The following is a 12,726-nucleotide window of genomic DNA, read 5'->3' on the forward strand; positions in this document are numbered from 1 at the left end:
CTACTTGATTAAAACAGTGATATATATATATTAAATTACCATTATTATTTCTTTCTACAAGTGGTCTATTTGGTAATGTGCGATTCTTACAAAATCACGATGATTAACCATGTCGAACAAGCCTATACCTCAAATCCAATTCCCTGTATGTGTGTGGTGATTAACCCCAAATTTTAGTGCCGTTGAGACTTTTTTATATACTTGAAAAGTGAAGAAGGCCTGTGCTCGAAACTATTAACTATACCCTCCCAACGGGGGAATGTGGTGGGTTCGGAGCATATTTTGCAGGCAAGGTTCCAAGGGCAATGGTTGGTTTGTTGTCTACCCCAAAGCTGCCATCCAACATTTTCTCCTTTATTACTTTTCCTTCGGGCAGGTTACTGAATTCCGGTGAATCAGAGGATTGTTTCTGACAACTTATAACTGTTACGGAGATAAAGAACGCTTGCAATGCAGTGATGGATGAACTAAACTCGATTGCATAGATTCCTTTTTTATGTGGAACCAAGCTGAACATAGGCATGTTCTTATGTGTTTTCCCCTAAATGAAGTACATAACAAGAACTTAGATATCCGGATGATATTATAACACAGTGGAGAACGAATAGGTAACACAGTAGAAAAGAGGATACCTGTGGATAAAGTTCAAGACGGTCCAGGCATGCTTGATGCATCCTTGAATTCTTACAGCATCTCCTGTTCTGGTTGGAGAGAATATGTAATTTGCAACCAATGTCCCAACCTCCACAGTCGCATAATCCACCGTATCTCCATCGGTCAATCAACGGGGAATGCATTCCTTTGTTTGGCAAGCCGTGGACTCCACCAGGAAGTATGACAGTAGTACTACTGAAGCTTGGACTTTCCATAAAGTTGCATGTGCATCCATCTGTAGCCAAAGATTCTGTAGAGCCAGTCTTCTCTACTTCTTTATCAGTCTGCTGTAAATTGCTTTCACCAGGTATTTTGATGACAACAGCAGCAAGTTCCGTACTTGGTGTAAACTTCGCCAATGCTTGATCTGCTTGTCTTTGCTCCACACAGAACAAAACAGACTCTCTTACCAGATAATTGCAAGAGTTCTCTGCAGTCACGTCTGAAATATGAGTAGGAAATCTTCATTTGTCCAATGATATTATAGATGTAACCACAATTTTTTTCCTTGTTTCCTTTACTTATCCAGCTGTCACTCTTCTTCTTAATTTCTCTAACTGAAGAGAATACACATTTCTCATCCGATCTCACCTTGCTAGATGATGCTGGACTTTTCACAGTAGTTGCCAGCATGTTGCTGCCATTGGTGACAACAAATCTGAACAGTGGGAGTCCATTCTTCATTGCAACCTCTAGAAGAGCTTTAATCGTTGATGGCCCCAACTTTTCTTCCTGAAAGGATTCATTTGTATTAAGTGGACGTTGAGCAGAGGAGTTCGAGCTTCCTTTTGATCGCTGAACAGTGTCAATGGATTGGAAGGAATTTAAGCCCTTGTACTTCAGTAGCGGATCCAGAACCCTTCTAAAGGGGCTGGATCTAGTTCTATGATGGCCATTCAGCTTCTCTATGTTTGCATCATCCGGAAAACCAGAAGATTCTGGCCTTACTGGACCAGACCTCACGGAAACATAATCGGAGCTCAATTGTGGGACTGCAGAACTTTCCTTAAAACTGAAACTTCTAGTAATACGACTTAAGCTGAAACTAAAACGGCGGGTTGGTGAATTAGTTCTTCTTCTTTCGGTTGCCATCTCAGCCATTTCTTCCTCTAGTTTCTTCAAAGTTTCAAAATCAGCATCTTAAGACTTGGTCTTTTTATCTGCTGAATACATGCCCTGAGACCTTATATTTACTGTGTTATCTGACAACACAGACCCACTTGATGCATTAGACGAAGGCTCCAGACCCCGTGTCATCATGTCAGTTTCAGGATTCATCTCAACTCCAGAAGGAAATGTACAAGAACGTGGAACTTCAGAACATAATTCCCGAAAATGATCCTTCTGAAGCAGGTCATAGGAAGAGAATTCCATTTTGCTACATTCAAATTCCTATCTCGGGATTCTTCAAAAAGGTTGTTTCGGGTAGTACTTGGAAGAAGAACGTTCTTGTCCTCACCAGGAAGACATTCATCATTAAGATCAAGTTCCGATTTATCGATCTCTTTGTTCTTAGGTTTGTGGCTTTCAGCACTGAGCATTTTGCTGGAACCCGGTGAAACTGCATGGTTTCTTGATTTGGATGAGGAAGCCTCCATATCTGAAGTACCTTTATCATCCAAGTCCTTATTTATATCAGTTTCCCTCCGTTGCTCTACCCTGTTTCTTGCGCCATCATCACAAACACATGCAGTTTCCTTTGGCAGAGGTGAGACTCCACGATTTCTCATGTTTGAAGGCATATTTCCCATTTCTGAAGTGATTTTCTGATCTGATTCTTTTCTCTTCCCCTCAAGAATTGCATCTGAATTAATTTTGTTGAAGGATTTATACGTCTTGGGTGTCTTCGTCTGCTGATCCAAGGTGCTCTTGGAAGCAGTTTCAATATCTTGGTAGTGTCTAACTTTTGGAATAGATGGTTTTGCACCTCGAGGAATGCCATCCTTTTGAGATGGGGCAAGACTTGAACAAGTTGAGAAGTGTTGCTTACCTATATAGGCAGAGGCAACCTTGGGTACAACATTAGAAAAGGCAGACGACTTGGTATTTGTTTTCGATGATAAAATAGCAATTGTGGATGATTCATCATTGCCAGTCTTTGTTGGTATATGCTTTCGGTGGTGCTTCCATTTTTCTAGACGTGCCCAATCCAGAACTCCAACATTCAATGCCTTCTCTTGAGGGTTATCTGAACTGTCTACTCGCTGTAGGTAACCCGGCAAGTTTGACATGTACCTAACAAGCTCATCTTCTTTTGTTGACTTGCTCTTGAGAGGAGGTTTTGTTTCAACCAAGGCGCTTCGAATCTGTTTGTTCCCTAATTCACCCGGCAGAACCCCATACGGAAAAGTAATACCATTTTTTACATTGGACTTGCCTTGATTCTTTAACCTTAGTTCTGCATGTGGCAAGTTAGCTTTCTCCTTCCCTGTCTTTGTTCTTTGCTATAGATTTGAACTCCTTTCTGACTTGGAACAAAATCCCATGTCCTCTAATTATTCATTAGGTTTTCTTCTATCAGGTGTCAATGAATTCTTTTGCGTTACCATCCCATCTTATCTGCAAAATTGCCAAGTCTAGTTTCTCACATTAGTTGTTCACCCATTTGATTGAATTTGTGGTTGAATATGTGTGTATATCACATGCACTAAATAATTGCTACTCTTAAAAGCCACATTATCAATACATGCCAAGTTTCCTGTCATAACCTTATTCTAATCATCAATGGCCAACAAATGCAGCAAAAAAAAAAAAAAAAGAACTTATTCGGATCATCCAGGGTCAAACAAATTCATGCTCAACATTTTTATTTGCCCACATAGAAGTCCATTTCCCTCTAGAAGAAAAAAAACACAAAATCAAAGGGGCAAAGGCATGGAAATTAAATTTACACCCAAAGAGAGCAAAAGCAACATTAGAAAAGATGTGGCAGCTCAGCAGGCAACCAATCAATACAAATGACTTGGGTGATTCCCTATAAAACACTAGTCTCCACTGTCAGTTACCATTGTAAAAGTCCCGAAGTTGTAGTCTTTTTCTTCCCATTTAAACAATGTCTATCTCTAGGTCTAGTAATCAAATTAACTACAGTCTACAGAAGAGAAACACGAAAGATTCTAAATTCTTAACAACTTTTTGATTTATGCATCTAAATCCTGGGACATCATAAAGCTCTGATAAAGATACATTCTCCACGATCAAACACAATCAGTTTCATTTGATTCAAGTCGAAAACAAAAGAATCTCACATGTCCATTAAGAATCCTAGTCCAGAATAACTGAAGGCAGCCTCTTTTAAGCACTTGAGAAATTTACAGAAAATGAAAAAGAGTCCGCATTCTAGCATCGTTTACAAAATTCAATTGAAGCAAAATGAACAGAACAAAAGTGCTTAGAACTAAACTATTTCTTTACTTTTCTGAATTTCCTTCTTGTTTCCCGGCAACCAAACACAACACTAATTAACTAGCAAGAAAAGAACGAAAACAAAAAGAGAAATTAATCAAAGAAAAGTAGTGTGTGTGTGTGTGTAAGAGAGAGAGAGAATCATTCATTACCAGGTAGAAACGAAACCAATGCAGGTTGAAGAAAGCGAAGCAAGTCTTGAAAAGCTCGTCGTCTCTAAAGAAGATACCTATTACAGAAATAAAAGTAAGTCGGCGAAAATTCCGAACACCGAAAAAAAAAGGAAAACTGAAACGTAGAATACAAGCAAAGCAAAGAATTAAAAAGAACTACCTCAAAATGAGAACAAGGAACGAATGATATATCGCTGAACCAAATGCAATCACCAAATCTATTTCTTCTTCAACAAAATATCAATTTTGTTTAAAAATATTAATCCAAAAGGAAGAAGAAGAAATCGAGTGGCGGAAAAAACAGAACGCGGCTAAGCAAAGTTTTGTTTGGGAGCGAAGTGAGAGTGAGAAGGTTGAAGTTGACGTTTTATAGTTTTAGATCGGACGGTTAAAAAACAAACAGTGGATTAGGCTATAAATGTGGGCCCGTCTCTTGTGACTTTGAATACCATTTCCCCCACCCGTGGGTAGAGTGTAGTCCCAGCAACACCCCCTTCTTCTCCGACCTGGTCTCATATTGTTTCTCTCTTACCTCGTCTTTATCATTACAATGGGATATACTTTAGAGAAAATAACTTCACTAACAAAAAAATATCTTATAATATACGAATTTAATAAATTTTTTTTAGATTTATCAAAATGACCAATAATTCGCAACGCAAATTCTAATTTCACAACCCAGTTTCCAATTTCGCAACGCAAATATGTAAATCGCATTGCGACTTTCTAAATTCGCAACGCGAAAGTCAAATTCGCAACTGAATTTCAAATTCGCAACGCGAATTTAATTTCGCAACAGGTTTTAGTTTTGTAACACAAATGTTTTGGGTATATAACAACGCAGCAGCAACAACTCATAACCTAAATCCCTAAATCGCAACTCATTCCATCTCCATCTATCACTCTCTCCGGCGACATCCGTTCCTATATCCAACGACATCCTTCCTCATCTCTATTTTTTTTACATAATTTTATTTCTATATAATTTTTCAATGATTTCTCTCCCAAATTATCAACTATCAACTTAATAAAGATATGTTTTTCTCTAAGTTAGTGATAATATCTAGTTTATAGCTCGTTTGTTTAGTAAATTAATTTACAATTTTTAGAATGAAATCATCTAATGTTGATCATGTTTGGATAGATTTGTGTTTTGGAGGGTCATGAGAGAATGTTCATGGTGTTTTACAATATGTGCCTTTACCCATGAATCTTCAACTAAATCTGTTATTAAAAAGTTAACTTATGAAACTCTAATGTTACGTGTTGCAAAGAAATTGAATTTAGAGCCTCTAAGTGGATTTAGGCTATCTTATCTGAGAAAAAGGTAAAGTTTATTTGTTAACCGACAATGAAGATGTTGAATGATTCATTGCTTACATTAGTGTTTCGCAAGAAGATGATGTTACATTATATGTTGTTGAACCTAGAAGTAGTGAAGTTGGGTCAGTAGCGGGTAGTAATCAACTAAGTTCTTCAACCTAAAATTTAATGGTTCCACCACAATTTCATCACCAAGCAAATTTTGTTTCACCACATTTCCAATACCAAACACAATATCAAACACAATCTCAAAACCCACAACCTTTTCCTAATCCAAATCCCAATCAACTTTCAGCACCAAATTCCGGTTTCCGTATTGACTAGTTAGACGATTATGAGCCAACAGAAAAAATTGTGAGTATTAGTCAGTATTCGAAATTTGATCTTGGTCAATACCCGGACTTTGATCTTGGTCAATACTCGGATTTTGATGATATGATGGAAGAAGAAACAGACCCTGCATGTAATGATTTTGATATTGGTCAAAATCCGAATTTTGATGATGAAACAGCCGCTGTCGAGGAAGATGTTGTTGATGATAATGAGGAGGAAGTTACGACTGTGAATGAACATGTTGAACATCCATTCTGTAATTCATATAACCCTGAAAAAGAAAAAGAAGAAGAAGAAGTCCCCGAAGAAAGGAAAAAGAAGAAAATACCACGGGAGTATAACTGGAATATGCCAGAATTACTTCAGATACCGGAAGAAGAGTTGGTAAAGATATCAGTTGATTGTTACCCAAAAGTTATTCGTATCAAGAAAGATGATTGTTTTGATACAAAGGAAGACTTGAAGATAGCTTTGTATACGAAATGTGTGGAAGATGACTATCAACTAAGAGTTAACAAATCAAGCAAAGATCGTTTAGAAATAAGGTGTATGATTGAAAAAAACTGTATTTGGTGTATGATTGCTAAGAGGATAAAAGATTGCGAAATGTTTCAAGTTAGGACTTTTATTGATAAACATACATGTTCAAGAACCCAAGTTTTTCCTCACCATAGACAGACAAACAAAAATGTGTTGGGTGGTTTTCTGGGTGAGTTAATGTTTTTGAATGGAAGAGTATATCGGGGACATGAAATTATGACTGACATGAATGCTCGGTTCAAGATTAGTATCTCATATTCTCAAGCTTGGAGAGCCAAATGTTATACCTTGGAATTGTTGAGGGGGTCACCAGAAGCATCGTTTGCCCAACTGTCGGCTTATTGTCACAATTTAAAGCTGAAAAATCTTGGGTCAGTAACTCATATCAAAACATATAGAGATGAATGCTTTGAGTTGATGTTTATCGCCATTGGTACTGCGGTTAGTAAATAATTATAATTTTGTTGACTCATTTTTGTTAGTTGCATGTATTTCACATTTAAATGATTATATTTCTTGTGTATATGATTGTGTAGATTCGTTCGTTTATTACTTGCATGTGCCCAGTTATTATAGTTGATGGAGCACATTTGAAAGGTCGATACCTTGGAGTAAACTTATTAGCAGTAGCCATGGATGCTAACAATGGGATACTGTCAATAGCTTACGGGGTTGGCAAATCTGAAACCTCTGATTCATGGACATGGTTTATGGGGCATATTAGGGATTGCATAGGTCCTATTAACAATCTGACAATCATATCCGATAGGAAAAACTCAATTGACAACGCTGTTAGAAAGTGTTTCCCAGATGCTTTTCATGGACTTTGTGGTGTTCATTTGTACAGAAATCTAAAATCAAGGTCTGCTGGTATAAAAAATCACAAATGAACATACTGGAAGGCTGTAAAAGCTTATCGGGAAGTGGATTTTAATAAGCATATAAATTGTTTAAGACGTGTTTTGCCTCAATGTGCTCAAACACTAAAAGATGTCGGGTTTGAAAGATGGTCAAGAGTACATCAACTTGGAGCAAGATATGGTTTCATGACGTCTATTAGTGCAGAATCAATCAACGCTCTAAGTCGTCATTCCCGGAAATTACCCATTACTATGTTAATGGAGTTTTTTTGAGCCTCTATTCAACAGTGGTACGACAAGAAAAGAAACCATGCAAGTATTATTTCTTTAAATTCGTAACTTATCATATATTTTACTAAGTATTATTTATTTAAATTTACAGGAACATTGGAACGTCGTGTTACACCATGGACTGAAAAAAAGATAACGAAATGTGTTGTGAAGTCAACGTCCTGGAGAATTGAACCATGTTCAAACACTTTGTTTGAAGTATTGGATAATAATTTAAATGGACTTGTCGATCTAAATGCAAAGACGTGTAGTTGTAAGAAATGGCAAACATCTGGTTATCTGTGTGACCATGTTATAAAATTTGTTCTTCATCTAAACCAAGATGATTCAAGCACATACGCTATGGATTGCTACACTACAGAAGTATATCGACAGACTTATGCCGAGATTGTCTACCCATGTCCACATCCTTCTGAGTGTGATATACCAGATGACTTACAAACAATTTTGCCACCAGTCATGGACAGTAGGCTACCTGGCCGGCCAAAAAATCACGATCGTATAACGTCTAAGGGTGAAGAGAAGAGGATATCGACATGTAGTCGATGCAAGGATAGTGGTCATACAAGGTTGACCTGTGGATCACCAGTGCCATCACAATCATCTTTTCCACTATAAAAAAAATGGATCCTCATCAAAATCCAAATCTCATATGGTGTCAAGCAAAAGGAAATCAAAATCGCAATCAAAATCAAAATCCCAATCACAACCGGCTTCACCTTTTGGGACTTATTAACTTAGGTGATTTTTAAATGCAAACGTTGTATTATGTGTATTTTATGTGTGAATGTATACATTTTCAGTTAGACATTCATTAGTAACTTGAGTTTGAACATTGATATGATATGTTCAGTTGTTATCATGTTGGGATTTTCTCTTGTGTTTGATTGCTTGGATAGTTGTTCTCTTGCTTCTTCAAGTGTCATTAGCTTGTATTTTATAGCTTGGAATGTGTTTGATGTTGTATATACCTTGATGTTTTATGTTGCGATCAACACGAAAGTCAAATTCGCAACGCGAAATAAGCGTTGCGAATTTGACTATAGCGTAGCGAATTTGACTTTCGCGTTGCGAATTTACCTTCAACAGGTCTTTTTTACCTTCAACATAATTCAGATTGAAAATTAAACAACAATCAATTAAACATTGTTGTGGGTACATTATTTGAACATTGTTATGGGTACATTATTTGGAAAAATAATGTTTTGGACTTCGTTAGAAATAAACATTTTTCATCAGATTAAAGACTAAACAGTTTAGCAGTATTGGCAGCAACCGAATGAATTTAGCAATCTCATTGAAATGGTTAATCTAATAATAATGCAAAAATTTCAAAATAAAAATAAGAGATTAAAAAAACTAACCCTCGATGGTTGATTTTCCATTTCTGACCGTGAATGGTTGTGAGGGTTGATCTAAGAGATGGAGATAAACTGATTTCGTCGAAAATGGGGATGAATTTCGTCGGAGATGGGGACGGATGTCGCCGTAGAGAGTGAGAGATGGAGATGAGACTGAGTTGTGCTTTAGGGTTTTAGGTTATAGATGATTTGCGATAACACTGTTTACATTTGTGTTGCGAAATTAATATTGTGTTTCACGTAAAAACATTTGACTTTCGCGTTGCGAATTTGACTTATGTGTTGCGATTTCCAAATTCGCATTGCGAATTTGACTTTCGCGTTGCGAATTTGGAAAATCGCAACGCGAAATTGGAAACTGGGTTACGAAATTGGAATTCGCGTTGCGAATTTGTTGGTCATTTTGGCAAATCCAAAAAAAATTGGTTAAATTCGTATATTATAAGGCATTTTTGATCACTTAGGTTATTTTCTCTATATTTTAATATGAAACTGCAATCTTAATGGTAATTGACTTAGAGGTTCATCATTATCCTTAAGTTTAGATGAAGCAGGTTATGAATTCATGACTTTAATATTTGCCTTTCCTGCTTTCCCTGAAGTTTAGATCTTCTTTAGGTTTAAATAACTTGTTACTTTAATGTGATATATTTTATAAATTAACATTGTCATCGAATATTTTATTATCAGGTCTTTAACATCTATTAATATTAGAATTATATATTACTTTTTATTAATATCGTTACGATGTATTTCATATTGGTATTGTTACAAAGTATTTCATATTAATATTGTTATTGCACATATGATGTATAAAATATGTAAAAAAAAATAGAGGATATTTTAGTCTCTTTCAATTTAAAAATGAAATATTGACTCTAAAAATTAATTTTTACTCAATCAATTTTTTTAATAATCAACTGGTTATTACATAGTAAATTTATTTGAAATATTCTTAACAATTAATAACGTGCACACACACTGTAAATGTAATTACTAGAACTTGGAACATTATCTTTGAAAAATCTGTGAAAGTTACAATGACACCATATAAAGTTAATGTAAATAAATCAACTTCCATGAGTGTTCAGGTAAAAGAAAGTATTCACTTGGTTTCATCCTCAAGCACTGGTGTTCTTGTTCATCCCTTGTCATTAGCCGGAAAACAAAGGTTCTTTATCAAGTATTTGGCCCAACTTGATGATCAAGGAAATCCATACCAACATGTTGCTCACTTTTTGAAGATTTATAATAATGCCAAAATTGATCGAGATTCAACCTGTTGTTATTTGATATCATGAGTTCAATAGTTACGTTTAGATGATGAATGTGTTGTCATGATTAAGAAAGATTATGCATAGATACTAGAGGTGTTTATAAATGGTCTCCTGACTATAGGGTGTTGTTTCGTTGAGTCCCTCACTAATTAAAAGTTACAAAATAATCATATGACTTTAGGGTGTTGCTTTGTTGAGTTCCTTGATTATTAATAGTTACAAAATGATCTTCGACTATTAATGTGTTTCAAACTCGTTCTTTTACGTTAAAAAGTTGACGGTCGTCTGAGCTGAACGTTAACATGCTGATTAGGATATGATAAAATCTAATCCAAAAGTTGTTTGAGATTCTAAGGGTATTTGGTCGAGCATCTTGGATCTCTGCCACTCTCAAGGCTGGCTATGGCTTGTATGAGGAGTTGGTTGGGCTTTGAGGATATATGAAATACCAAGCAAAAAAATTACAAGAACGCGTAGCCATTTTTCAAAGCATTTATATTTTGAAAGGTAAAGTTCATACATTCGCATGTTATTTTTCCTTACCTTTGCTGTGTTTTGATTCGAAAGAAAATGAGAGAAGTGTTTTGGTCGATGAACGGGGCATTTTCGAGATCTATTTTTGTAGATCTAGTCCCCGAGGCTTGTGTTTTGAAAAACTATTCGGATTTTTATAAACGGGTCGTGTGGATCCGCGTGTTTATCATTTTTTTCTTCGATTGGCTTTTAATTTGACCCCTAATTCATTTTTTATTTTAATTTAACCCTTATTATTTTTAGATATATATATATAATATTTTATTTATTTTATTATTATTTTTTTCATTTTACTTTGCGTTATATTATATTATTTTTCTATTATTATATATATATATATTATATATATTATTTTTTATCTATGTTACTTATTACTATGTTTTTTTACTATATTTTCCTAACTTTATATATATATTCTTACTCATTTTATTTTATATTTCTATGATTACTATTTTTTTAGTTAATATTATATGTATATTTATTTTTTATTTATTATTATTGTTACTATTTAGTATTTTATATATATACATACATTTTTATTTTTTATATATTTTATTATTTTATTTATACTATTTATTATTTTTTATTATGTTTTAGTTTCTTTGCTCTTATCATTATTTTTCTTTTTTTTAAACACTTTACATTTTTTTATTCTTTTTGTGTATATATATATATTTTTTTTTATTTATTTTATTTATTCAATTTCATTTTTTTATATTGTTTCATCCAATTATTTTATGTTTATTATATTGGTTTCATTTATTTCCTTGGTTTACTCTTTAGTTTTGTTACTTTCTTTTATTATTATTATTTTCTTTTAACCTATTATTTTAATTTTTTAAGTGTATTTCCGTAAACTCATTAAGGGTAAGTAATTCAGATCAAATTTTACCTTTTAATTTAACTTGCAATTTCTTAATCAAAGACAACTGAAAAGTACGTACCGAATAGGCGGTTCAAGGGTGCTAATCCTTCCTTGACCGTAACCGTTCAAGGGTGCTAATCCTTCCTGACCGTAACCGACTCCCGAACCGACACATCTTTGGAAGACGCAGATCAGGTAAGAATAGGGTATCCGATCAACCATTTGTTTTAAATAAATGATCGGTGGCGACTCCCAATCCATATTTTTTTAAGTCGAAGCCCAATCGGGGCCCAACGAAATACGGTTACAACAGCTTGACTCCACTGTGGAATATGTAAGTGAGTCAGGCTAAGGTAATTTCCAGTTGTCTTTTTAACGAAAAATGTAAGTTAAATTTTGAGGTAATATTTCGATCTTTTACTTACTTTTGATTATATTTTCGAGTAAATAGTTGTACTAATCATTTTCTCATGATTTTAGCTTCAAAGTTTTTCACTTAAGGCTCTAAACCCGAGCTCCAAACCCGTTTTAAGTGGGGGTGAAAGCGACGCCTTCGTGTGAATTATTCACGTATGAGCCTAGCAAGTAGCATTCGGGATTCATATACCTTATGCCTTCGTGTGAATTATTCTCCGGCATAAGGGAATGTGTCCTCTCGAGTTTAACTTAGTCCACACAAGGGATGGTTTAGGACTAAGGGTCTGGCAAGCCACGGGGGCATCGGCAAGGAGAACTCGGGTACCATTTTTAGAACCTAAACCATGAAGCTATGGAGAAATAGAGGCAAGCTACCCACGGGGGCATCGCAAGGAGAACGGGTACCATTTTTAGAACCTAAACCATGAAGCTATGGAGAAATAGAGCCTACCCCAAAACCGAATTTCAAACCCTATGACATTTTTACCCTAACCATGTTTTTATTCCTTCTCACTCTTCTTATTTTTTTTTCTTTCGTCATTTCATATTTACTTATATGTTTTCATTTTACTAACGTTTTTACCTTTGTGCTTGTTTTCTAGCATTTACATCATAACAAGAGGTCATTGATCCCTAAAAAGCATTTATTACACACAAAATAATCTGAACAAATGAACAAAGGTGTTGTAATAT

General features: G+C 35.1%; 2 protein-coding genes across 3 annotated transcripts; both read right to left on the reverse strand.

The window, feature by feature from the left end:
* Positions 1-39: 39 nt before the first annotated feature.
* Positions 40-4,365, reverse strand: LOC120146919. Of its 2 annotated transcripts, none has more exons than XM_039160398.1 (3): positions 4,212-4,365; positions 633-3,213; positions 40-541 (listed from the first exon to the last, which is right to left on the reverse strand). In XM_039160398.1, exon 2 carries the CDS (start codon positions 2,883-2,885, stop codon positions 1,929-1,931), a length of 957 nt encoding a protein of 318 aa, XP_039016329.1. In that variant the 5' UTR covers positions 2,886-3,213; positions 4,212-4,365; the 3' UTR covers positions 40-541; positions 633-1,928. The 2 variants fall into 2 exon arrangements, with proteins under 2 accessions (XP_039016329.1, XP_039016330.1); XM_039160399.1 differs by having other exon boundaries at positions 633-3,230.
* On the reverse strand, positions 239-1,755 carry LOC120146843. The gene is made up of 3 exons (XM_039160333.1): positions 1,176-1,755; positions 633-1,096; positions 239-541 (listed from the first exon to the last, which is right to left on the reverse strand). Exons 1-3 carry the CDS (start codon positions 1,753-1,755, stop codon positions 239-241), a joined length of 1,347 nt encoding a protein of 448 aa, XP_039016264.1.
* Positions 4,366-12,726: the final 8,361 nt, after the last annotated feature.

This window comes from Hibiscus syriacus, unplaced genomic scaffold (genome assembly GCF_006381635.1).
Source record: "Hibiscus syriacus cultivar Baekdansim isolate YM2019G1 unplaced genomic scaffold, ASM638163v2 tig00110931_pilon, whole genome shotgun sequence".
NCBI lineage: Eukaryota > Viridiplantae > Streptophyta > Magnoliopsida > Malvales > Malvaceae > Hibiscus > Hibiscus syriacus.